The 27073-nt window shown below is 53.0% G+C and overlaps 1 protein-coding gene across 2 annotated transcripts; it reads right to left on the bottom strand.

The window, feature by feature from the left end:
- Positions 1-4658: 4658 nt before the first annotated feature.
- Positions 4659-16663, bottom strand: LOC103876820. Of its 2 annotated transcripts, XM_009183914.4 has the most exons (4): positions 14663-16663; positions 12450-12570; positions 11402-11725; positions 4659-10441 (listed from the first exon to the last, which is right to left on the bottom strand). In XM_009183914.4, exons 1-4 carry the CDS (start codon positions 14906-14908, stop codon positions 10359-10361), a joined length of 774 nt encoding a protein of 257 aa, XP_009182178.2. In that variant the 5' UTR covers positions 14909-16663; the 3' UTR covers positions 4659-10358. The 2 variants fall into 2 exon arrangements, with proteins under 2 accessions (XP_009182178.2, XP_021780393.2); XM_021924701.2 differs by lacking the exon at positions 4659-10441 and having other exon boundaries at positions 10641-11725.
- Positions 16664-27073: the final 10410 nt, after the last annotated feature.

Below are 27073 nucleotides of genomic sequence, written 5' to 3'. Positions count from 1 at the left end.
GTGTAAGATGGGTTTTGTCTTGATGAAGGGAAGGAAAAAGAGGAGGCACAGGGAATGTTCAAAGTGTGAGGCCTCAAGACAGAGGCCCTGGCTGGAAACCTCACTGCACTCTGGGCCTGCTTCTGCCTCTGACTATTAAGAGTGAAAACAGACTATTAAGGGAGCACAAGAAACCTTTTAAAAATGACCTGTACTGTTCAGAGAAATAAGAGAAGCTATGTATCTGTGAAATAAAGACAAGAAGATATATATTACAAAGGGAGACCACTGGAAAATAAAGAAGAGCTCTTTGAAATTAATGTGATAGAAAAATTAAAGAAATCCAGTAGAAAAGTTGGAAGATAAAGTTGAGAAACTTTCCCAGAAAATAGAATAGAAAGGTGAAAAATTAGAAAAAACAAATCAAAACAAAATTAGAGAATTAATCCAAGAGGTTCACCATCTGACTATATACCAATAATTACATATAAAGAGAATGGGGAAATTGGAGGGAAAAAATAATCAAATAAACAATAAATAATAAAAGAAAAATTTTCCGGGACTAATGACATGGGTGACCAATATGAAAGTAATCATCAAATGTCTTTCAGCAAGACAATTGCCAGGCTGGGCGTGGTGGCTCATGCCTGTAATCCCAACTGTTTGGGAGGCTGAGGTCTGTTTTTCATGATTGCCCCTGCATAAACTTAAAGAATGTTAGAAAGCAGATTCATCCCAGAGAGAGCATTCTGGAGAGTGTGCCTCTAAGTTAGGGGACTGGGGACTGTTAGAGCTGGCAGGGACCTCAGAGGCCTCCTAGGTTAACCCCTCGGAGCACTGGGCCTGGGAAAAAGGGAGTAGGCCGAGGTGGGAGGATCTCTTGAGCCCAGGAGTTTGAGATTAGCCTGAGCAACATAGATCCCCTCTCTACAAAAAATAAAAAAATACCCGGTTATGATGGCAGGCACCCGTAGTCCCAGCTGCTCAGGAGGCTAATGTGGGAGGATTGCTTGAGCCCAGGAGTATGAGGCTGCAGTGAGCTGTGATCATGCCACTGCACTCCAGCCTGAGTGACAGAGTGAGACCCTGTCTCAAAAAAGAAAAAAAAAAAAAAAATGCCAAGTGCTAATACAATATATGAAAAAGACTCAAGGAATATTGTGAAATTTCTGGATGGAGATAGATAAAAGAATCTACAAACTTCCAGAGTAGACAGAAAATAGGTCAAAAGCAGAGGATCCAGAATTAGAATGAAATCAGACTTCTCAACTGCATTGTTGAAAGCAAGAAGACAAGGGTGCTTGTTTTTAAAATTATGAGGGAAAATGATCTTCTGCCTGTACTCAGTCAAAGTAAGAAAGTGAAGGTAGAAATATACATACAAAATCTTCAGACGCGATCACCCCCAAAAAGGTGACCTCCTATGAATCCATTCCCTGGAAGATCTAAGAAACCAGGAATCTAAACAGGTGAGTGATGAAAGAAGTCTCAGATGACAACTATGTAGCAGTCATGAAGGGCAACCTATGCAGGCTGGAACCAAAGGGTGGTGGCCTCCAGGAGGTATGTCTCTAAGGACAAAAAAGTCCCAGACCTGACCCATTACCAACACGCTATACTGAGGGGACTTTTACACTGTCAGAAGGTTTGGGGCCTGGGGCGGTGACTCATGCCTGTAATCCCAGCACTTTGGAGAAGGACGAAGGCAGAAGGAGAAGGAGAAGGAGAAGGTTTGGATCAGAGGAGCCATATGGCAGCAAGTTGAGAGTAAGTGCAAAGGTTGGATGTAAATAGAAGTTAGGGAAATTCAGGGAAGACTCTTCAGGTTGGTTTATGTTTGCTCTGAAAAGTGGGGGTCAGGTCATCTGACAAAAGGGATGGGGAGAGAGACAGGTGGGGGCATGAGGACAGAGGTAAAAGTTTGGAAACTTAGGAGCAAAAGGGACTGTTGACCACAAGTAAAAGCACTTCTGGGCACTGGGCACCACACATTTGCAATGGCACCTGTTGGCAGAGCTGTGCAAAAGCTAGTTGCAGGGTAACCTGGGGTGGTGTTAGGTTTATTCACTAATAATTTATTCTGAAATAACTTTAAACTTACAGAAACATTTCAAGAACAGTACAAGGAACTGCTATATCCCCTTCACCCAGTTTCTCTGATTGTTAACATTTTACCATATTTGTGCCCTCTCTCTCTCTCTCTGTGCCTCCCTATTCCTGCCTCTCTCTCTTTCTATGTATATATGTATAGAGAGTTGCATCTTTTTTTTTTCCTGAACCATTTGAGAATTTCAGAATAAGTTGTAGACTTGATGCCTCATTACCCCTAAGTACTCCAGTTTATATTTCCCCAACACAACATCTTCTCCTTGTTACTTATTAAATCCTCCAAATTAGGAAGTCATAATTAATTTAACAACATCCTCCAACCCATGGACCCCATCCAGATTTCTCCAACTGTCCCGATGATGCCTCACTTGCCTTTCCGGTCCAGGCTCTAAGTCAGGGTTCTGAGCTGTGTTGAGTTGTCATGCCTCATTCGTTTCCTTGAATAGGAAACAGATCTTCAATCTCTCCTTGTCTTTTGTGACCTTGACAGTCTTCAAAAGCACAGGCCATTTATTCAGTAGGATATGGCCCCCAAATAAGTCTGTCAATTGCCACTCTCAGGCCAAGCATTCTTGGCAAGGATGCCACAGTAGAGATGCCATGTCCTCCTCAGGGCATCACATCGGGCTTATGATTCTGACCTGTCCCCACCATTAGTGACATTAACCTTGACACCAGGTCAGGTTGGTGCCTAAAGGATTTCTCCACCGTACACTCACCGTCTTTCCCTTTGTATTTGATAGGTATGTGGTGAGGAGACACGAAGACTATAAAGCCTGTTCATCATCAAATCTCGCCCACCAGCCTTAGCATCGTTTGATGACTCTGACCTTAATCAATCACCATTATGATGGTTGCCAAACAGTGACTATTTCTGTCACTGACTCTACATTTATCAGCCGGCATTCCACTGTAAGAGTTTTCCTTTCTCCCTCACTTATTCATTCATTCATTCACTTATATCCATCTAGACCCATGGATCTCCATTGTAGTTAAAGCGTTGTGATCTGTTACTGTAATTATTTATTTGGATGCTCACATTGTTTCAGTTTTAGTCGGTAGGAGCCCCTTCAGGCAGACTCCTGTGTCATTTTGACATGTCCACGTTATTCTTTGAGCACTTCCTTACTTTCTGACACAAAAAGATGTTCCAATCTCATCTTGCATTATCTCTGTTCCAGTCCTGGGATCACCCCCTTCTCCAAGGATCTCTGGTTCTGTTCAGTGGAGAATGGCATTTAAAAATTAAGATCTGGGGCTTTCTAGCTTGCTGCTACTGGGGTATCATTGCCTCGTGGTAATTGCCTCTAGTCAACAGCACCGGTTGTCAGTTCCAGAATGATGTTAAACAACAGTGGCAAATCCTGGCATCCTCTTCTCGTACCTGACTTGAACAGCAATATCCCTGGTGTTTCAGCATCACACATGGTGCTACCTGTTGGTTGGACACAGACAGTTTCCAATCACATCAAAGAAGCATCCTTCTATTCCAGTTTTACTAAGAGGTTTTTTTAAAAGCAGCTATGTTGGATGTTATAAAATACATTTTTTGGCATCTATCTAGACAGTCAAATTGTTTTTCCTCTTTTGACCTATTAATGGGAATTATAGTACAAAGTTCAACAGTATTAATCATGCTTGCTTTCCCTGAATAAACTCTATTTGAGCAGGATGTATTTTTTATAATATAATGCTTGATTCATCGCACTAGTATTTCACTTAGAAATTGTACGCTAACCAGTCCCAAGTGAAAAGAACCTAGCATTCCCTTTTTTATCATTGTGTTCAGATGCTGGCATTGGAGGTGAGGTGGAAATAGAATACAAGTGAATGTGTAACAGAACTGAGAGACTGGGGGCCATGGAGGGAGAGAAGGAGGAGCAGTGGTGAGAAAGGTCCCTGCAGGCCTAAGGGAGAGGCGGGTGCACAGGAAGGTACAGTCTGAAGGGGGATTTTAAGAATGCAGCCCTTCCAGGTGGAGTCAAGGCTCAGATTTTGGCCAGGGAGTGGCTTGCTGAGAGAAAGCTGAAAGTCCACAGGATTGCAGAGGTCAAGAAGCTGTAGGCAAGGGTGCTGGATGGGTTGCCTGCCAGGGTGTTGAAATCTTCCCAGGTGGCGGCCCAGAGGCTGGCTGAATCAGTGCCACGGTGAGTAGGGTCATGACTTGGAGTCCAGTTGTGAGATTACAGCTTGGAAAGGAGAAGGGAAAAGCCCCCAAAGTGAGAGGCAGCTTGTTTTTCTTTATGAGACGGAGTCCTGTTCTGTTGCCCAGGCTGGAGTGCAGTGGCACGATCTCTGCTCACTGCAACCTCTGCCTTCCGGGTTCAAGCAATTCTCCTGCCACATTTTCCCAGGTAGCTGGGATCAGAGCCCCACACCACCACCAGGCCCATCTAAGTTTTGTAGTTTTAGTAGAGACGGGGTTTTGCCATATTGGCCAGGCTGGTCTCAAACTCCTGGCCTCAAGTGATCCACCCGCCTCAGCCTCCCAAAGTGCTGGGATTACAGGCGTGAGCCACCATGCCAGCCTACTTTTTTTTTTTTTTTTTTTTTAATAAGGGCGAAATAGCCTGATACAGACCAGTGTGGAGCTGGAGAGAGCCACCCTGTCCTCTCCTCAGCTCAGGTGAGGACGTGAGAGCCGGGGGAGCTGAGAGCCCTGCTCCTGGAGGCCAGGGACTGGGGAAAACCAAGTGGCCAGGCCGCGGAGCTAGGACGGCTGGAACTGCTGCTGAGGGACGGGCGGCTGTTCTGTCCCAATCCCGGGACCAAGGAGTTCACAGATGTAAAACACTTAGTGCCTGGCACTGAGCAAATCTAGTAGCACTATTAGTATTAATTTGTACAAAGTAATTAAATGTTTTTCAGGTAATGCTAAAAGGCAGTTCCAGACACTGCCCAAGAAATGTGATTGACACATTCTGCTACAGGCAGGCGGGACGGTCTTTCCCCCACTTTCCCCCTCCCTTTCTCATTTGTAGATCCTTCTGGCATTCTCTCATGTCAGCCAGGCCCTGGCTCAAAGCTCAGAGGCCACACTGACAAGTGGCATGGACTCGGGCAAACTTGGGCCTCATCTGTAAAATGGGTACCGATGCCTCCTGGAGTTGGAAAGGGCATCTGTGCTATGGCCCCCGAATCCAGCCGGCACCCTGAGCCCAGGATCACCAGTGCCACAGGATTGGTCACTGCTCAGAGGCGGAGCAGATCCCAGGAGCAGAAAAGGGAAGAGTGGGGGGCCCCAGCCAGGTTCTGGAATCCCACAGCTCCGGCAGAGGAGCAGGAAGGAAAGGAGATGGGGAGAGGGCTTTTCATTCCACAGAGGCGGTAATTCATCATGTCTTAAGATCCAGGAATACAATCCAGACACCGGGAACTCCAAGGCTCAGGAGCACAGAAAGGCTAAGTTCCTTCGCCTGTGGTTAGGTGGGTGGTCTCTGCAGTTCCCCATTTAAACTGGGAACTGAGCAACCAGCCACTACCACATGCCTCTGTCTGGCCCATTTCTGGCCATGGTCTTAGTCCCAAAGGCCCTTCTAAGGGCCTTGGGTGGTCACTGGCCCTTCCCAGGGTCCCTGCTGGGGTTCTCCCTCCCCCGAGTAGACTGCTCACTCCTCAAGGGATGGGGCTGGCGGGAAAAACTGGGGTGAACTTGGGGGTTTGTCCTAAAAATGCCTCATCAGAGAGCTGGAAGGGACAGAAAGGACGGCCAGGTTGGAGCTTCTTGCACAATGAGGCTCTCCCAGGAGGCCTTCATCCTGGTGCGCTGCTGGGCAGGTAATAATGACGAAGATAGGAACATTTGTTCACACCTGTCCCAGGTCTCATTTCACAGGTGATAAAACTGAAACTTGCAGAGTTAAATGTATCAAACATAACAGAGGCGGTGAGTGTCAGAGCAGGATTTGAACCCACATCTTCAGGGCCCCGATGCGTGTGTGCTGGCCCCCCCCACATGCAGTGCACAAGTATTCAGTGAGTGGGGTGAGCCCAGCTCTGGCCAGGTGTTGGGGAGGAGTCAGGCAGGGCCACAGGGTACATGGCGTAGAATGAAGAGGCTGGATTTCAGGGGTCACATGGGACTCTCAGTCCCAGCTCAACCACACCGTCAGGGGCCTCAGTGAGTTACTTAACCTCTCTGGCCTCAGGTGCCCATAGTGGAAAACAGGGATAATAGTTCTGGCAGAGAGATGCGGAAAGGAGTAAGTCAGAAAATGTAGGTGTAACCCAGACGTCAGCTAGGGACTCCCAGTTTCCTGAGGTCTAAGCATGATGAATGCTAACCCCTACACCAGGGGTGGAGGAACCCAGGGTCCTCCCCAGGATTTCTGCTGGCGCCCTAGAATGGCAGTGCGGCGGGGCTTAGGTTCCAGGGGTCCTCAGCCTCTAGGCCCTGCTTCTGCATTTCTCTCTGTGCCACCCTGTGATAACCCAGGTGCAGCGTCTGTCCCTCCCTGTCTTCTCATTCTGGATCGGGGAGCAGGTGAGGGCCTTCACTGCACAGTGGATAGGGAAACAGCTTCTGCTGGTACACAGCACGTTCAGGTTCTTCACATGTCCTTCAGTCACTTCAATGGGGACTTTGGCCTCCCCACTGCACAGTGCCAAAGTCCCAGCCACTGCCTCTCACAGCCCTGGCCCTGCCACCCCTCTCTCCTCCTCACCCCTGCCCTTCCTGCTGTGTTCTCCAGACTCCTCTCCCTTTGTTCAGGCAGCCCATGGGGCCTCCCATCTCCTCTGCCAACTCCTCTAGACTCCTCTCTGCACATCCAGCCCAGCCGGGTGCTTGCAGGGCAAAACGATCTTCATGGAAGCTACCTTCTTAGAGGTGGTGATAACAAATAAAGGCAGGGGCTGCATGCGGTGTCTCCTGCCTGTAATCCCAGCTACTCGGGAGGCTGAGGCAGGAGAATCGCTTGAATCCGGGAGGCGGAGATTGCAGTGAGCCGAGATCGCACCACTGCACTCCAGTCTGGGCAACAGAGAGAGACTCTGTCTCAATAAAGAAAGAAATAAAGGCGGTGAGGGCACACATGGAGTGAGCTGCCTCCCCATCCCTGCCTTCGATCCTTACTGGCAGCCTGCCCTTAAGAAGCGCACGTGGGCCGTGTAGTAAAACCAGTTCTTGTGTTGTGCTCTCTGAAGACCATTTGGGAAAAAAATATTGCTCTGAGGGGCTTGATGCAAACTCAGAGAGAGGAGCAATTTAGGGAAAACAGACAAGCAACTCAGATTTTGCCCCCATTGACAACTCACTATGTGACCTCCTTACTTCAGGGACCTGGACTTTCCAGTTACCTGTGATATGGGGAAGGGGGGTGGGATCGAACCAAGCGGCCTCCCGGGGCCCTTCAGGCTGTCACTTCCTGGAGAAGCTCTGGGAGGAATGACAAGCCCCACTTCCCCCTCAGCCAAGTCACTGCCCTACCCCTGTGGGTTGTAGCAGCCGGGCAGCCCCTGCCCTCAGAAAGTGTGTGCAAAGCCAGATGCAGGCAGAGGGGCTGGGACCCTTGCTAGGCAGAGGAGTGTGGCCTGAGCTGGGGGCCTGCACTGCACATGAGGAAGGCCCAGGAGGGAGAAGTGGGTCCCGTTTCCTGGCCCAGCCACCGACTGTGACTTTGAACAGCTAGCTTCCTCTCTCTGAGTGTGGTTTCTTATCTGATAAGAGGGAGTGCCTGGCTTCGAGATAGGGGCTGGGCCATGGGTTGGCCTGGCCAAGACTCGAAAAAGGAGTCTTTAAGGGCTTAGCCAGCCTCTGAACTCTACCCTATCCACAACGAAATCAACATTAAGAAAGGAAGAGAAATATTACAGCGCAGGAGCCTAACGGCCTAGAGGAAAGCAATGGGAATTGCTCACAGCACCCTGGTCAGCAGCCTGGTTCATTCGGCGGACACCACCTTGGATCTTGTCAGTGCCAGTCCTGGATGAGGCCACACAACCAATCCTGGTCACACCCGACCTGGCCGCATCCCCTCCTGCCCCTGGTGGTGTTTCCATCAGGCTCTGATCCCACCCCTAGCCTCCACCAGGGCGGCACTCCCAAAGAGCTCCATCATCTCAGACCGCGCAGCCGCCTGGCTACCCCATCGACCCTGGGTTTTGAGTGAACGAATGACTGCTGTCAATAATGAGTGTTTATCGGGTGCCAGTCCAGAGTTATGCACTGAGTGCGGTGGGCGCCATGATGCCCATCCCAGGTCACCCTTTGGTGAAGGAGTTGTTGCCCCAGCTGCTGGGAGGGTGGCCGTTTAGCCGCGTGCCCCTGCAAGGGTGGCCTCAGTGGCAGGCAGTCGTCTCCCAGGATCTCACGTCTTCCCGGGCAGCCAGCTTCAGTGACTGAAGGATGCAACAGCAGAAAGGTCTGACACCCTTGGCCCAAGGGTGGCAGTTCTGGCTCCAGAACCCCCGTGGGGCTGGCTGAGGCTGCCCTCAGGCCCACATCCCAGCCTGGCATCACCCTGCCCGGTCCTGCTTCCTGTCCCCCTATCCACAGGAGGCCCCACCCCCTCAGAGCCTGCTTCCCACACACGATAGAGACATGGCCCTTACGCCACTCAAGAGGTCTCAGCCTAGCTGGAAATAGAAACAACAGCAATAGCAGTAATAATAAATACCATTTACTCTACTACTTCCTACATTCACCTACTGTCTCCCATTGGCCAGGCAGCATGCAATGCATTTTATATTTTCTTTTTTAAATGGTTTAATGTATTTTTTTGTAAACACAGGGTTTCGTTTCGCCATGCTGCCCAGGCTGGTCTCGTACTCCTGGGCTCAAGCCATCCTCCCGCCCTGGCTTTCCAAAGTGTTGGGATTACAGGTGCGAGCCACTGTGCCTGGCCTTCCATGCATTTTACATCCATTGTCTCTGTATGACTGAAAGTCAGGCCTCTGTCAGTTGAAATAGCCAGAAACCCAATTGAAAGAGCTTAAGTAAAACAGAGAATATATTGGTCCAGGTAATGGGAAAGTCTAGCAAGTCCGGTAGACTTCGTGCTTCAGCCGCTGGGGGAGCCAAGAGTGGCCACAGGGCCGAGAGTCCACGTGTCCCTCCTGGTGGCTCTGATTCCATGGTGCTGGCCTTAGTCTCAGACACAGTCTCTCCATTTGGTGTCTGTGTTCGTTTCCTGCAACTGCTGTAACAAATCACCCCGAACTCGTGTAGCTTAACACAACAGAAAGTGATTCTCTCCCAGTTGCGGAGGCTGGAAGTCTGAAGTCAGGGTGTGGGTAGGGTGTTTTTGAGGCTCTAAAGAGGAGGCTGTACCCTGCCTCTCTCCAGGCTCCTGGGCGGTGCCAGCCATGCTTGGCATCCCTCGGCTCGTATCTGCCGCGCTCCCATCTCTGCTGCTGTCATCACTCGGCCTTTTCCCTGTGTGTGTCTGTGTCTCAATTTCTGTCTTCTTAGAAGGACACAAGGTATTGGACAGAAGCCACAAGCCACCCTAATCCAAGATGGCTTCATCTTTACTTGCCGACATCTGCAAAGACCCTTTTTCCAAATAAGGCCACCTCCAAAGGTGCAGGGGATTAGAACTTGAGCATATCTTTTTGGGGTACACATTTCAACCCACAGCAGTGGCTAAAGGCTTCAGCTTTCCTTCTATCTACCTAGTGACTCCAGTGGGAAAGAAAGCTTCAATAACTCCAGCTAACACCCCAAGTGTGTTCCCACCAGCCTGTTTTGAGTCATAAGTTCATCCCTGGGAATCTGACTCTGTGGCCGTGGTGAGGGAATATTCTTATTGACCTGGCCTCAGTCATGATCTTATGCTGGAACCAGGAGTGAGGTCAGTCACCCCTGGACCACATACCCAACAGAAAATCCAGGGGACATCACCAAAAGAAAGGGGCAAGGATGATGGGAAGGTCAAAAGAACAGATTCCACTCAACCATCAGCACCCCCAGGCACCTACAGCGTGGGCCTGATTTCCATTTACTGAAGGTTGACAAAGTTAATGACTTGCAACCAGCTAATGGGATTGGAACTGAGCTGAGACTCTAACTCAGGCCTACCTGGCTGAAAAACTAGGCTCTTTGCCCAGCAGGACTTCAGACCGTGGTGTCCCTTGCAATGGAGGAGGTGGGACTTGGGCTGTGTCTTGAGTGTAGGGAAAGGGAAGACCGCCCTGGGAAGAAGAGGCCTGGAGTCTGCAGAGCCCACGGCCTTCGGCTCGAGGCAGAGCATTCTCTTGGGGGAGGGATGAGAGTGAGGTCCACTGTGCAAGGCCTCAGGTGTCTTCTGTTTTCCTTGGGCAGTGGGGAGTCACTGAAGACTTAGGAGCTGGAGAAACTCTGCCGTCGATCGGCTCACGGTGCTGGTGTAAGGGGTCCTCCGGGAATCAGGAGCTGAAAAGGTGTGAAGTGTTGATTGGGCGGGGAGACGCTGGCAGGGAGGAGGCTGTGGCCACAGTCAGGTAAGAGGTGATAAGGCCTGAGTGGGGCAGGAGAGGAAGGCCCTGGCACCTCCACCCATCCCCGCCCAATAAGCCCCAGGTCCCAATCTAATTACATCTCACCCCAGCCCCCACCCACCCCACCCCAGTGATACACAGGGTCCAAGACCAGCTGGGACTTCCCTCACACTCAAAAACCCCTCTCAGCAAACTGTTCTCATGACCAGTGTATGAGCCAGCCTTGAGTGGCAGGTCATCATGTCCTGGCTAGTCACATTCTGCCATCCGCCAAAAGAAATTTCCCCAGCCAAGAGGGCAAGCAAGGCCAGCTGTGGAGCCAGCTTCTCTGCTGCCTGTGATTCAGGGAACAGGGACGGGGACTGGGAGAGGGGCAGCCGTGCCCCAGGACCCAGCGGGCGGGCTCCTCTGTGTGCTGTCTACAGTGATGAGCGCCTACCCACTGGAAGGCCCACAGCTGAGGATGGAAGCCCACGGGCTGCTGGGGAAACATCCCGGAGGCCCGGATTAGGGTCTGGGAAGGGCAGAGGATGAAGGGCCGCTCCCTTCAGAGCCCAGGTTTGAATTTCCCACCTAACAGGTGGGTAAGAACTGGGAGCTCCGTGAGTCTTTCAAAGATGAGGCGGAGGCTTGCAGGACAGGAAGGAGGTTCCCATCGTCCCCTGAGTCAGGCAGCGACACCCTGGTGAAGTGTGCGCATCTGCACACGCATACACACACTGGGGGTGAGGGCTCAGGGCGCCATTCTCTGGTGATACCTGTGTCCGTGCAGAGGGTCTCAGGCCACAGTTAGAACCATGCTACTCCCCCAGGGTCCTGGAGGAGATGGAATGAGACCTTTCCCCGCTGGGCCCCCAGATCTTTCGGGTGACTAAGCGTGGAGGGCCCTGCTCACCTTTCCTGAGCCTGCCGCTGCTGAGAGAAGGGGAAGCCAGTGAGGGGAAGTGTAGACAGCTCTGGGTTTTCTCCGTGAGCATTCCCGGCCTGTCACAGGGGCGCTTGCTGCTGTAGCTGCGGGGAAGCGCCTGGAAGGGGCTTGCTGTCTGCAGCGGAGGGAAGGCCCTCCTTGACTCAGTGGCTCGGCTTTTTCCTAGAGTTGTCCCCTGGTGCTGAAAGCAGCCAGCTCTGGCTGGCTCCCCGAGTGTCCTTCTCCTGGGACAGCTGAAGGTTTTGCTCTGGGGGCTGTCAGGCTCTCTCGGACTGCAGGTTTCCCCAGGGTCTGGAAATGGGGAGTGGGATGGCATGAAGAGCAGACCCCATTTCTCAGGAGTTGATTAAAAAGGTGGACAGGGTGAGGCGAGGGGGAGGCTACCCATTGCATTGTTTAATGTCATTCATAAAGTTTGAACCAGAAAAACATCTTGTATTCTGCTGGAAAGCTGTTGTGCTTCCTTTTATCGGAAAAGGAGAATTGATACCAGCAGCCTTTATGTGTTGGACGAGACGCCGGGAGGTTGTGTTCAGGTGAGGCTCGCTTGGCCCAGGTTCTGGGGCACCCTCTCCTCTGCAGTCTAGGCTTGTGTTCTTTTAACCTGACTTTAAAGTCCTATTATCATTGCATTTCCATCGTGAGTCATCTCAACTCTTTCAGAAACAGGCAGGATAGAATGCATGAATGAATGAATGAATGAATGAATGAATGAATGACAGTAATTATGGGGTACTTAGTATATGGCAGGCCCTGTAAGCACTTTACAGTATGGGCTTATTTAAGCCTCCCGGTGACCTGATGAGGAAAATATTATTTGTATCCCCATGTTACGACCCGGGGAACTACAGCAGGCAGGGAATAAAAGCAGCTGGTGGGTGGTGGAGCCAGGCAGTCTGGCTCCCGCATCCTCTTTCCTACTGGCCATGCTGTGCTGCCTCTGAGAATGATTGAATGAGAAACGCTCATTCATCACGCGTGGAGGAAGAGGATGGATGAGGGGCAGGGTGGTGACCTGGTGCTGCAGCTGGAGGGTCAGTGTCGATGCCAGCTGTGATGGCAGCCGGGCGATGGAGACGGGGCTGGTGAAGAGTCCTTCCCGCCTGGCTGTGTCCAGCTGTCCTGTGAGAGGGTTCCTTCGGGGAAGACATGAGACAGCTGATGCAGCAGGAAGGGTCCTCGTCCCCGGCTTGGCTTCTGGCCTGGTGCCCTGCTTGCCCTCTCTTGGCCTCCCTCTGCTCACTTGGGAGATGGGTTAGTGGGATTCAGGGATTTGGGAGGCCTTGCAGCTTAGACACCCACGGCTTTCTCTCTCTCTCTCTCTCTCTCTCTCTCTCTCTCTCTCTCTCTCTCAGAGACACAGTCTTGCTGTTACCCAGGCCGGAATGCAGTGCTATGATCTTAGCTCATGGCAGCCTCGACCTCCTGGCCTCAAGTGATCCTCCCACCTCAGCCTCCTGAGTAGCTGGGACTACAGCCACACATCACCACACCTGGCTAATTTGTGTGTTTTTTGTAGAGACAGGGTTTCGCCATGTTACCCAGGCTGGTCTCGGACTCCTGGGCTCAAGAAGCCCATCCTCTTTGGCCTCCCAAAGTGCTGGGATTACAAGCATGACACTGCCCAGCCAGACTCACGGCTCTCCTTTCCGCTCAGAGTTGGGCAGCTGAGCCCCAGCAGGACCTGAAAGGATGGGAAGTCCTTGGGGCTAGGAGAGGGGCATAAGCCTCAAGCCCATGCCCAGCCCAGACCACCCTGTCCTTTCTGAGAACAGCTGAGGTAGAACCTGGTTCTCAGAGCTGGGAAGGAACCCAGAGACCATCTGACCTGAACTTCCCTTGTACAGACAAGAACACTGAGGCTCGGGGAAGGGAAGAGACACTCCCAGGGCCCCAGGACTGACCCTGCCTCACAGCCAGCCTTTCCCACTGTCCATTGCTCTTTCCTGAAAGCCCCAGAAACCAGGCAAGAGGGTGGGCCAGGTCTGGGTTACAGGCAAAAGGAATCTTGGAGCATCTGGCTGGGCCAGTGGGATCTCTGGCTTGTCCCCTGGGGCTTTGTGTCATCCTGGGCCACGAGTCAGAAAAGCATCACTGGGACACCAACCCAGGGCACCATGGCTTTGGGGTCAAACAGTTGTTGATGACAAATCCCCATGCGTAAGGTGCGGAGTCAGCCCTGGGAAAGGGGCAGGAGGGGCTGTCTCTCTTTTTGGCAACTTTCCCTGGCCCCTGACTCCTGTGACCCTCTCCCAGCTCCATCCTCCTCCCCACAGTGCTTCTCAGCCCCAGGCTTGCCCTCTGCTTGTAGCCGGTGGTGTCTTGAAAAAGGATCTGATGGGTCCGTATTAGGATGATAATGGTAGAGACAGGCGAGAGAAAACCCCACAGCGAGAGATCAAGCTTCCCATGCTGCCACCTGCTCCCCGCTGTGTGGTCTTGGACCAGTCATTTCAGCCTCCTCCTCTGTAAAACACAGGCCTGGCGGTAGGGGTCTGGAAGACCTTCTGCCTTCTAACATTTGGGGAGTGTGAAGTACAGCCTCTCTGATGGTGTCTTTGTGTTATAAGGAAAAAGAACTGAAAAGGGGGAGCCATAGTCCAAAAAGCTGTGACTCCAGTGAAGAACTGCGGGTTTCAGGAGGCCTGTGGGAGGAATTGGGCCGGGGGTGTTTTGGTTGGGCAACCCTGCCTGCATTGCGTCCTCCCACCTCCTGCCTGAAACAGCAGTCTCGGCCCGGCCGGCAGGCCCTCAGGGGCATTGAAGCTGAGCTGCGGCCCCACCCTGAGGCAGAGGGCCTGGGGCTTGGGTCGCGTAAGGACATATGGACAGTGTGGGCACCACACCTGCCCCTACACTGCCACCCAGGCACACCCAGACACACAGGGGACTTCCTTTAGGAACCCCTCAAACTCATGCAGCCCTAGAGTGCGGGCCTGGAGGCCCCGAGATTCCTGAGAAAAGTGAGGCCGCATCAGACCTCCCTAGACAGCTCTCTCTGCCCTTGTTTAAGCTGCCCACTGGCCCCCACTCCACAGAAGGTGCCACCCACCCGCCTGCCATTCCCATCCACTCCCATGAGACACAGCTCCCTTCTTAGCCAGCCCATCAAGACCAGTGTTTGGGCCCACCCCTTGGGGCCAGTTTCTCCACAGAATCCTGCTCAAAGCATTGACAGAGTAAGAGAACAATATTGAAGAATAAGCTTTACCTTATGTAATCTCTTACCTCAAAGGCAGGGCGTTTGACAGGTGAAGAAACTGAGGGCTGCAGAGGGGAGGGGGCTTCCTGGGTGGAAGGTAGCAGGCAGGAATCAGGGCTTGAAACAGGGACCCTGCACACAGGCCTCAGGCTGGACGGCACCCAGCACGTGGGCGAAGAAGCTCCATGGTCTGGAGGCGAAAGCACAGGCCGGAGCCCCAGCCTCCCCACCCTCCTGTGTGTGCAGGCTGCGTCTGCCTCACAGGGTCCCATCTTATGGGATGGTGTTGAGGAGGCGACAAGGCTACAGAGACACGTGGTCAGGATGCGTTATCGATATTATTCTTGCCACTATTATTATGCCCGCTATAGCAAATGTGACTTTGCGTGCCTCAGGTGCCAAGCCCGAGACCTTGTGAGATGCCAGCAGAGACCACCCCGCCCAGCAGGTGACAAGTCTCCCACAGCACCCCAGGAAGCCGCCCTCTGGCCTCTGACGTCCATCTCTCCGGGGCCTCTCCTTCCTTGTGGTTCTGTGTTAAAAATCTCCCTCTGTCTTCCCCCCCGACCCTCTGACCACAATGGCCCAGGCTGCCTGCCCCTCTGTGCACATGGTGACTTTTGCTGAAAAGCAAACAGCACTGGGGCGCCCAGCCTCGTGGTTTCAGGCTGTGCGGTTTACCTCATGACGTCATTTTCCTTCCTCCAGATAAACCAGAAGAGACTTTACTGCTCAGCTGGTCCTGGGGAAATGGTGCCTGCCCTGACTCGTGGAAGGTTCAGGGTGGGCATCTGGGTCATAGCCAGGGCTGAGAAGAGGTCCCCAGGCTTAGCCAAGGCTCACAGTGACCTGTGTCTGAAGGAGGGTTTCTGGCTCCTACTTCGTTAGCATAGACTCAGACAGCCCGGGGGTTGGTGCTTCCAAGGTGCAGAGGAAGGGTAGGGGCCACAGCAGCCAGAGGTTTGTCCTGAAGCCCCCGACTGCCACTCCCAGCCACCAGAAAGCGTGGACCTTCTGGGCCTTTGAGGCAGACCACCAGGCCCGGAGCCACCACCCACACAGGGAAGGAAGACAGTGGCAGCTCAGCCTGGGGAAACCGCCCCTTCCCCAGACCGGGTCGTCCCTTCTCCACGTCTCCTGTGCTGCCAGCCAGGTGGGGAATAGGGTTTCCCAGGGGCGGGCACAGGGGAAGGGGCCACCACCTCTCCTGAATACCCACCCCTGCCCAGGCTCTGTGCTTTATGGTCTCTTTGACCGTCCTCACAGCCCTTTGAAGTCTGTCTTTTATAGAGTGCTGTTTCCAGATGACAGGCCCAAGGCTCAGAGAGGTTTGGGACCCGCCCAAGGTTGCAGCTAGCAATGGGCCTGGCACACAGTTGGTATTCAGGAATGTTTGTTTCCCAGAAAGGAAGGGAGATGCTACCTTTCCTCTGAGAAGCAACCGGAAGTCTCCAGGCTCGCAAGACAGTTTCCCTCCTGAGGACAGCTGGACCCATGACAACGTGGGGCCCTGACTGGGCCGCGCCTCCTCTCTGAGGTGGCTGGTGCCTTCTGCTCCCTCGGGAGCTTGGCTATCAGGCTGTGGTCTGGGGTCTGGAGTGGCCACAGCAACACAGAGTCATCTCCGTTCAGATCCGGCCACTGCTGGGGAAAGCCCTGGCCCTTCTACCTTCCCCGTGGGGTCCCCTTTCCTTCCACCTGCACCAGGTTCTCACGGGCTCTCTGCCCATGCCCAGTAGGCTGCCTCTGCAGGGCACTGAGGGAGAAGTAGGAGTGGGCAGGAGGGCAGAGAAGACAGACAGACGACATGTTCCTGTCTTCAGGAAACCAACGCTGTTTTCAGGACTCACCATAGGAACAATGACCACTGCCACCATCACCACGGTGCAGAATAATCACTGCACATCCCGAGCGCCAGCCTAAGCAGGTCCCACAGATGTCTCATTTAATCCTTGTTAAAAATCAACCTGTGGGCCAGGTGCGGTGGCTCATGCCTGTAATCTCAGCACTTTGGGAGGCTGAGGTAGGCGGATCACTTGAGGTCAGGAGTTCAAAACCAGCCTGGCCAACATGGTGAAACCCCGTTTCTACTAAAAATACAAAAATTAGTTAGTTGTGGTGGCTGGTGCCTGTAATCCCAACTACTCTTGAAGATGAGGCAGGAGAATCCCTTGAACCCGGAAGACAGAGGTTGCAGTGAGCCGAGATCACACCAAGAGCGAAACTCTGTCTCAAAAAAAAAGAAAAAAAGAAAAGAAAAGAAAAAAAAAAAAAGCTGGGCATGGTGGCTCATGCTGTAATCCCAGCACTTTGGAAGGCCAAGTCAGTTGGATCACGAGGTCAGGAGATTGAGACTATCCTAGCCAACATGGTGAAACTCCATCTCTACTAAAATATCGAAAATTACCTGGGTGTGGTGGCACGTGCCTGTAGTCCCAGCTACTTGGGAGGCTGAGGCAGGGGAATCGATTGAACTCGGGAGGTGGAGGTTGCAGTGAGCCAAGAGCGCACCACTGCACTCCAGCCTGGGCGACAGAGTGAGACTCCATCTCAAAAACAAAACAAAACGAAACAATAAAACAACAAGCAAACAACCTGGGAAGTGGCTATTATTTTTCCCATTCTATAGTTTCCTGCCCAAGATCACCCAGCTAGGAAGTGGCAGAGCTGGGAGTGTTCTCTGGGATGCTCAGGCTGCAGGACCTGTGGTTCATGGTGTGCACTATGCCTCAGACCTGAGGCAGAAGGATGCACATTCCAGAAAGACGTGATGCAGAGCATGAGATGCTGGGAGCCAGGGCCCTGAGAAGGGCCTGAACCTTGAGGGCAGGCAGGAACTAGACTGGCAGGGGGAGGCACAGGCACTCCCAAGAGATGGATCATCCTGAGCCCAGTTTCATGGGAAGGAGGCATGGTGCTTGTGTGAGGGCAGCAAACTGTTCGATGGGGCCAGAGCTCAGGGCCTGGCAGGGGAGATCAAAGCCAGACCAGAACAAAGCTGGTGCTAGGTGATAGTCCGATACCCACCCTCACTCCCTGCTGTTCAGGCCTGGGCCCCACTCAGAAGCCTGTGTCTTCAGGGTCAAAGGCCAGTCCAGGGCGGTGCCACCCTCCTCCACTTGAGGCCACTCTCCCCCATCTCTCCCTGTGGCCCAGATGCCTGCCAGGGTCAGCTGTTGGGACTTAGCCGTTCCAGGGAGGGAGGCCTGGGCAGCTCGGAGCCAGTGGGTTTGTGAGCTGAGCCAGAGGGCTGGAGAATGATCCCAGCTGATAGGGCCCATGTGGGTGGTCTCTGGGAGAGCCTGGGAGGGAATCAGGCAGGGAGGTTCTGTCCTTGGCCTGGGCTGCCAGAGCTCAGCTGGACTGTTCCTGGACAGACCCCAGACTCTATCCCCAAGTCATCCATCGACATCAGGAGTCATTCCTAGGTGGCCACAGCTGCCTGCTCAGAGCCCTGGGCAGCCCCCTCTGCCCCCGGTCCCCAGCCACCCTCTCCTCTCAGCAGCCTGTCCTCTGCTCCTCCATCCTCAGGAGCTGAGCCTCAGTGAAGTGGCTGCTAGGTGCTCCAGAGTGGAGGCAGGACAGGACCCCGAGCTGGACTGCCAGGCCCAAGGTGACTTGGAGGTGGCGAAGAGGCAGGGCCACAGGCAGTGAGCCCTGAGCCAGAGGCGGCAGGGACAGTGTCTGAACCCAGCGCTCCCTTCCTCACGCCCCTGGCAGGAGGCCCAGGCGCAGAGCCAGCCTCACAGGCTGATTCGTGACTGAGAAGCTGCCTCGTGGGCCCCGCTCTAGGTGGGAGGGGCCTGGGAAAGTCAAATCTCTGGGCCTTCGCTGCTCTGTGGGGCCTGCCCAGGCTGTGTGTGGCTGCTGGGAGGCACCAAAAAGCCGTTTTCTTCATTAAGCATCTGCCTGGAGATGGAAGGAACCAACAGGGATGCCTCTCCAATCACGCAGACTTGGGCTAGCTGCCACTTCCTCAGTTCTTTACAGTTCTCATTGCTCTCCCTCTTGCTGTGGTCATTAATTTGGGAGGCTTTGGAGGGGGTGGGTGGCATTGTTTCCTGCCATCCTGCTGTCCAGGGCCCAGTTCCATCCCCAGCTCTGGAACCCTAGAAGATACGAGGCCCCCAGGACACCATTGCCATCCTCAGTGGGCCGGGTGAGGCCTGCTCTGGGCCCGCTCACAGGCCAAGCTTGAGTGACACAGGAGCCAGATATGGGGCTACTGCGGTCCCCAGGCAACCTTATCTACAGTGGCAGCTGTGGCCACGGTAACCTCTCCAGTTGGTCAGGACGGTGAGGTCAGCCATCAACAGCCAGCCTGACCTTTCTGGAAGCCAGCCAGCCACGTCTGCTGCATCCCGGCAGGTCTGCAGCTTAAACTCTGCTCTTGGAGAGCTGGTTGCCCAGACGGACCCATCCCTAGACACAGCTCTCTGTGTCGATGTCCCAACCTGGGAGTCCGAGAAGGGGGCCTGGTCTGGGCCTCTCATCAGCCTCCCGAGCCCCAAGCTCGCAACCAGCCAAGTGTCCATTTTTAAGTGTTCCTGCCTGTAAATGAGGGCCTGGTATGGACTAGCGCAGAGTGGGCAGTGCAGGGAGAACTGATGGAGACAAAAGGGTGGCCTGGCCTCCAGCCAGGGCTACTGGAGTGGGCAGGGCAAGAGATGATGGCAGCTTGAAGGAGGGGGGTGTGGGCAGAGGGAATGGGGCAAGGTAGGCAGATCTGAGAGAGATTTTGGAGTGAGAATAAACAGGACCAGTGACTGGATGTGAGGCTTAGACAGTGGGGAGTTCTCTCTTGGATAAACTGGGGCGCCATGGACTGAGCTGGAGGCCGGAGGCTCCCGACCTGCTGAGTGACTTGCCACAGGCTCATGCCCCCTAGGCCCGTGCTCTTATCCCTCAACTTCCAAGGGATCCCTGATCCCATCGACTTCCAGGGTGGGAATGAGTGAGGTCTCAACTGCTCTGCTCCAACCACCCCGCGGGGTTGGTGCTTTGGGAACACATGCTTACCTGTCTCCACTTGTAGCTAAAACCATGAAAAATTGAAACACACAAAATAAGAAGAAGGGACTATCAGCTTCAAGGCTCATCGCCATCTTATCTTTTTTATTTCTTTTTATTTCTTTTTTCTTTTTGAGACTCACTCTGTTGCCCAGACTGGAGTGCAGTGGCATGATCATGGCTCATGGCAGCACTGACCTTCTGGGCTCAAGCTATCCTCCTACTTCAGCCTCCCTAGTAACTGGGACTAAGGATGTGTGCCTCCATGCTTTTAAAATTTTCTGTAGAGATGAGGTCTCCATATGTTGCCCTGGTTGGTCTTGAATTCCTGGACCTAAGCAATCCTCCTGCCTTGGCCTCCCCAAATGCTGGGATTACAGGTGTAAGCCACCACGACTGGCCCCTCTTTACTTCTTAGCCCACTTTAAAAAAAAAATTTGGGTATTTTATAACAGTGCTAGACACTATATTATTTTATCCATAAATACTTTAGTTTTTATGTCCAACAGAATGAGGAATTCTTTTTTTTTTTTAACGTAACTATAATGCCAAGTCTTAGCAATTGTTAATAAAGTTAACAATTTCTTTTTTTAAAAATTTCAACTTTGGCCATGCGCAGTGGCTCACACCTGTAATCCCAGCACTTTGGGAGACTGAGGGAGTGTGGATTACTTGAGGTCAGGAGTTCAAGACCAGCCTGGCCAACATAGTGAAAACCCATCTCTACTAAAAAAAAAAAAAAAAAATACAAAAATTAGCTGGGCATGGTGGCGCGTGCCTGTAATCCCAGCTACTCGGGAGGCTGAGGCAGGAGAATTGCTTGAACCCAGGAGGTGGAAGTTGCAGTGAGCTGAGATCATGCCACTGCACTTCAGCCTGGGTGAAACAGCGAGACTCCGTCTCAGAAAAAAAAAAAAAATCAACTTTTATTATAAAGGGTACACCTGCAGATTTGTTACATGGGCAAATTGCATGACACTGAGGCTTGGGGTCCCAGGGATCCTGTCACCCAGACCATAAGCATAGTACCCAACAGGTGATTCTTCAGCTCACACTCCCTACCTCCCTTCCCAGTCCAGTGATCCCCAGTGTCTGCTGTTCCCATCTTCATGATCATGTGTATTTAATATTTAGCTCCCACTTCTAAGTGAGAACATGTGGTATTTGGTTTTCTGTTCTTGCATTGGATTGCTTGGGATTATGGCCTCTAGCTCTATCTATATTGCTCCAAAGGACATGATTTCATTCTTTTTATGGCTGCATAGTATTCCATGGTACAACAATTTCTTAATATCATATAAAACCCAGTTCAGGTCAGTCGTGCTGGCTCACACCTTTAATCCCAGCACTTTGGGAGGCCGAGGCGGGTGGATCATTTGAGGTCAGGAGTTCGAGACCAGCCTGGCCAACATGGTGAAACCCTGTCTCTACTAAAAATACAAAAATTAGCTGGGTGATAGTGGTGCGAGCCTGTAATTCCAGCTACTGGGGAGGGTGAGGCAGGAGAATCGCTTGAACCCAGGAGGCAGAGGTTGCAGTGAGCTGAGGTCGCGCCATTGCACTCCAGTCTGGGCGACAGAGTGAGACCCTGTCCCCACCGCACACCCCCCACCCCTGCAAAAAACAAACAAACAAACAAAAAAACCCAGTTCAGGTTTCCACTTCCCTGCTGGTCTCATCCTTCCAGGAGCAGCAGTGACTCGGTTTCTAGGTGTGGGGAGATTGAGCAATCTGTTCCTACAGTGCTCAGCCCTGTGCCAGAGGCTGGGCTGAATAGGCGACGGGGACAGACCCTGCCCCAGAGGAGTGCTTAGGTCACTACCACTGGCCGCTGCACGGAGAAGAGTCTTCCTCCACCAGCCTGGAGTCCAGGAAGACATAGAATCTCCTGCCTCCCCAGCCTTCTCAGGAGAAACTCAATGGGGCGATGAGATCCTCTAAGGGGGCCCACATCTCTCTCCAGCTCCTTTTTCTGTTTGCCCTTCTCCGTGCACCCTGAGTGCCAGCCAGCTGGGGTGACCAGGCCTGACCGCTGGCCCAGAACACCCCTTCTTCTCCCTCCCATCTGAGTCCTGCTCCAAACCTCGTCTGTGCAGCTCCGCATGACCGACCAGGGTTATTCGGGTGTCCCCAGCCTGCCCCTACCCCCCGCCATCCTGCTGCGACGACTGCTCAGTGTGTCTGGGAGTTTCCAAAGGGCAAGACAGTGTCTGCTGCGTCCTTGTGTGCCTAGTGGTTCACACGTAGCCCTCCGCGTCAAGGAGGTGCTGTGTGTTTGCCGTATGACTGTGGTGTGCAAATAAAGGCGAGAATAAGTGAGGGAACAGGGAGATGACCGGCAGGGTGGGAGAATGGGTGAATGCCGTCTCAAAGTTCTCTGTCCATCTTCAGAAGCTGGGAAACAGATGGAGTCAGTGAAAGTGTTGGGGACACTTCTCTGCCTTGGGGAAGACATCTCCCACCCCTTCCCAACAGCAAAGGCCTGCCCCTCTGGTGTCCCCTGTCCCTGGGCTCCTTTCCCTGCTGGTCTCTCTGCACCCCCAGGACAGTTTCCCTCCCCGGGGCAGGCTGGGAACAGCCGTAGGGAGCACAGCTCACGCCCAGACCCTGTGCCTGCTGGTGGGGTCTGTTTGTACAGGGTCATCTGGTTTCAATCCAGTGAAGTCTTAAAATTTTTCCATGGGAACTTCTTCTATTTTAAGCTCCTCCCGGATGGGCTGGACAAACTCAGCCTGAGGAGGCTGTGAGTTCCTGGGCTGCTGCTGGTGGCCTCGCCATCCCCAGCAGGTCCCCAACAGACAGGAGCAGGCAAGGATTGGGGCTCAAGGACTCCGGCCCAGCTCTGACTCTTACTCATCAGACGATCTTGAGCAAGTTTCTTCTTCCTGGGCCTCAGTTTCCTCATCTGTACAGCCTAGGGTTAGTAGCAGGGAGCCAAACTACCGGAGTTCAAATCTGCCACCATCCCTGAGTTAACTGTGTGACTTTGGCAAGGCTACTTAACCTCCCTGGGCTACAGTGTCTTCATCTATAACATGAAGTAAGTTGAGTTGCTGGGGTTACATGAACGGGTGCCTGAGTACACAGCACAGTGCCTGGGATACGTCGAAGCCTATATACTCAGTGCTGGTTATTACAGATCTATTTCTTAGCGGAAACCATGGTCATACGTGTTTCAGAATGTCTGTGCCTCGGGAGTTTTAAAAGGTAATATGCATATTCCAGTATCGTGTATAACCCAGTGAGATCTGGGGAAACACCCCGTGGTCAAACACATTACTATTTCCTCATTGAAATGTGAATCTTTACTCAAAGCGAGAAAAATAAGGACTTAGATTAGGCCAGGTTTTGCTAAATAAGGTATGGAAAAGCTGGCCGGGCGCGGTGGCTCACGCCTGTAATCCCAGCACTTTGGGAGGCCGAGGCGGGCAGATCAGGAGTTCGAGACCAGCCTGACCAACATAGTGAAACCCTGTCTCTACTAAAAATACACGAAATTAGCCAGGTGTGGTGGCGGGCACCTGTAATCCCAGCTACTCAGGAGGCTGAGGCAGGAGAATGGCATGAACCCGGGAGGCGGAGGTTGCAGTGATTCGAGATCGCACCAGTGCACTCCAGCCTGAGCGACAGTGCAAGACTCCATCTCAAAAAAAAAAAAAAAAAAAAAAAAAAAAAAAAAAAAAGAAAGAAAGAGAAAAAGAAAAGAAAAAGACTTTGGATTTTCAGAGCTTTGGGAGTTTGGAATTGTGGACAAGGGATTGGGGACTGTATTGTTATTGTAATTCTGTGTTTAGGAAAAGGGGTGGTCTCTCCCGCCAGAGGGGGCAGGGTAAGCCTGCTGGGAAGAGGGCGGCCCCTCCCTGCAGGCTCGGTACCCACTGGGTAAGACTCGGCCCGTAGATGGAAACCTTGTGTGCAGCAAAAGCCATCCCTTCCTCTGGGCAAGGCAGTACCGCACCGGCAAACCACACAGCCTAACAGGGCGGCCCTGGTGGGCTGACATCGCCCTCGCCCTGTGGACACTCTGAAGGCCCAGCTGCATCTGAGCGGTCACGGGTAATGTAGCTGGCCCATCACGTAGCTCTGGAAGGAGCTCCTTCAGATCAGGACATCTGTGGCTCCCTGAGCTCTGCCTCCTGCCCCATCTCCCTCCCCTGCCCTCCACTCTGGTCACTGGACCGAGGGATGCAGGCCCAGGGCTGTGTGGGAGGAGGGAATGAGCTCGTTTCATGTTAGAATCCAAGTCAGAGTGAGAAGTCTGGGCTGGATGTCCCCATGGGGTCATTTTATCTTGCCCACCCTCATGCTATGGAGAGGGGTAGCCTGCCCTGAACATTAGCACAGAGCTTTAGCGTTTACAAAGCACTTCCACAGGCTGTGATGTGATATTAATAAGAGTCTCATCCCACTGTCCTATGTTTTATTAAAACCAGGACTCAGAGTGAAGTGAACTGCTCGGGGTCACACAGCAGTGCGTGGCGGGGCCCAGGTCCCCTGCCTCCCTGTTTAGTGCTCTCCTCTGCAGACCTCGCTGCCTCTGGGTCCACTACAACTCCACGATGGCCTCCAAGGGATGCCTTCCCGGCTAGCTGCTGAGGATGCTGGGAGCAAGGCAGGGAGGGGAGAAGACGAGCTGGGCACAAGCCTGGGAGGGACCCGGCCCTTGGGTCCCAGGAGCTGGCGGGGATCGCGTCCTCCGCCTCCGCTGCATCTGGCTTGGGGAATTCCCTCTTGCTGAGTGCCTGAGGATTAAACACAACACCTCAGCTCGTAATAAAATATAAAGAGCAAACAGGACAACAGCTGAGGTGGATGAAGGAAATTAATACTTATAAAGTGCTTTGAGTCCCTGGAAGAAAAGACAGACCAAACTCAAAGCCTCCCTCCCCAGTTCCCATCAGCCCATCAGGCAGCCAGGGTGGCTCTGAGCCTCCTCATGGAGGAAGAGGGGGAGGAAGTGGAGGAAGCTCAGGCCCAGTATGGGTGTTGGGATCAGCCCCGGGACTATCTGGTGGCCTGGGGCTGCTCAGCCTTGGAAGCCCAACATGGGCACCTGAACCCGGTCTGAGCTACTCAGGAAAACACTCCCCTCCCTCTGGGCTTTGTGGGCTGACTGAGGTGACGCAGGGAGTGGGCATGACTTTGGAGGCTGGCGAGTCCACCTCAAGTCTTGCCTGGGGGTCATTGCTTGGTACAGGCAGAGGACAGTCACCTCCGCCATGTCCACAGCTCATGGCATCAGCCAGGAAGGTGGGCTGGACATTGGCACGGGGACTCCCATGGACAGCCTTGCCCTGTCCTTCCCCTGCTGTGTCCTCCTGCAGCCATTTGGTCACCTCAGCTTGACTGAGAAGGCCTTCAGAAGCCAACTTTCAACCATGGCCTCCCTTCTCCTAACTCCCACCCTAGGCGCAACCTGGAGGTTCAACACGCTTCTCGCTGTCTCGTGGAAGGCACCCATCTCGGCCCTTCCTCCACTGCCCTGACAGAATATTCCAGCACATTCACTTCTTTTCCCAAGCTCTGCAGTCTTTGAGGCATGAACTGACGCCATCACCACGTTCGTTTCTCCCTGGTACTCGCTGACCAATCTTATGTGAGTCTGACGCAGGTGCCTTTCCTACAGAAAGGTACAAGTCATTATTGATGGGATAGAGTTATAATAGGGAAAATCAAGAAATAATTCAAATGGCCAAAAAATCAGGGAAAAAGGGGTAAGTGAACTATGGAGAAATATGAGGCGGGTTCACCAAAGATGGCAAGATGGTAAACAGTCGGGAAACAAAAGAGAAAAACGAAACAGGATCCACAATTGTTTTCCATTATTTTTAAGCATGTTAAAAATGAATAGGAAAAAGACTGAAAGGAAATCCCTTTAGTCCTCAGACCTCAGCTGGGATATCATTTCCTGCCTCAGAATAAATAAGAACAAAATATTTGTTGAACGCGGTTAAATACCTACGCGCTGAGCGTGGCTCTGTCTGGAGGAGGGAGCCGGTGTGGTTTCTGGTATCTGCTCCTTTCATAAAAGGAAAAGGCCAAGTGTGGTGGCTGATGTCTGAAGTCCCAGCACTTTGGGAGGCTGAGATGGGTGGATCACCTGAGGTCAGGAGTTCTAGACCAGCCTGGCCAATACGGTGAAACCCCGTCTCTACTAAAAATACAAAACATTAGCCGGGTGTGGTGGTGGGTGCCTATAATCCCAGCTACTCTGGAGGCTGAGGTGAGAGAATCACTTGAACCTGGGAGGCGGAGGTTGCGGTGAGCTGAGATCGCACTCCTACTCTCTAGCCTGGGCAACAGAGCAAGACTCCATCTCAAAAAAAAAAAAAAACCTCAGAAGAAAAGTCTCTAGTGCTAGCTGTTTTGCTGGGAGTGGCATGGGCGGGTTGGAAGCCTGCTGCCTGCTATGACACCTGCCTAGGAGCCCACCTTCCAGGTCACACCCACCTCTGTTGACCCAGGCCCTGCGTAGCAGAGCTGTTGGGCAGGACATGGCTGGACCTTCTCAGGCACTCCGGGGACCCTGTTCGCCCACTTCAGGCAGCTGGGTTCTCTGGGACTGAGTGAAAGGGGAAGGCAGCCTGGCATGGGCCACATCCTCCCCACTCTCCCCTCCGTCTAGCGGGTGGGTGCCAGAGCAGGTCCCAGAGGCTGGCTGAGGCCGGGGAGGGCGGGCAGGATGGGCGTCACTCCCGTTTCCTTTGCAGTTCTTGGTATTTTCTCACCACCTCCTCAGGGCACCTCCACCAGGCCCCTACCCTGACCTGGTAGCGGGGGTTGTGTGTTAGGTGGTGGCAGTGGCAAGCTGCTTACGTTTTCACGTGGCCATGACCTTTTACTGTCCCCAGAACCTCCCCTCACCATATCTGCCTTGTTCTTAGCACCAGCCCGTGAAACAGGCTCCATATTTTACAAATGAGGAGGTCTAGGTCAGGGAAGTCACTGTCAGTGCGGTCAGGGGCGGCCAGCCAGGACACAGCTCACCGCAATCTCCTTAACCCCACTGCTCCTTGCCTGTCACCTCAGATGTTCTGGATGCAGGGACAGGCTCTGCTGGGCAGATTCTGGAGGGACCCAAGGCAATGCCCCTGAGGCCAGGGCCCGGGGCAGGCTTCTGGAGGAGAGCTGGGGGCTACTGCTTTCACCTGCCTCTTCTAGGCCTTGGCTCCGATGCCACCTCCTCAGCCAGGCCAGTCCTGCCTCCCTGGCTAAAAATGCATTCCTACCCCTCCCTGCTTTCTCTTCCCTATGCTTGGCTCCTAACATTCCCTCTGTACATCTTGGTCATACCCCGTCTCGCCTGATGGGAATGGAAACCCCACGAGGGCAGGGGCTGTGGTGCTGTATTTACTGCTATACTGCTATAGAATGGTGCCTGGCATGGAGTAGGTGCACAACACGACTGCACGCATGAGAACCAGACC

Source organism: Papio anubis, chromosome 14, assembly GCF_008728515.1.
Source record: "Papio anubis isolate 15944 chromosome 14, Panubis1.0, whole genome shotgun sequence".
In the NCBI taxonomy this organism is placed as follows: Eukaryota; Metazoa; Chordata; class Mammalia; order Primates; family Cercopithecidae; genus Papio; species Papio anubis.
This window is presented reverse-complemented; position numbering and strand designations above follow the sequence as displayed.

Bases quoted from the DNA above. Each gene is read 5' to 3' on its own strand.
- LOC103876820 (XM_021924701.2), bottom strand. From the start codon at position 14,908: ATGGGACCCTGTGAGGCAGACGCAGCCTGCACACACAGGAGGGTGGGG. The intron at 12,571-14,662 runs GTAAGAGATTAC...TCTTCCCCGAAG, and splicing joins TCAAACGCCCTGCCTTTGAG to GAACCCTCTCACAGGACAGC. The intron at 11,726-12,449 runs GTCACCACCCTG...CCCCATTTCCAG, and splicing joins CCCTCCAGCTGCAGCACCAG to ACCCTGGGGAAACCTGCAGT.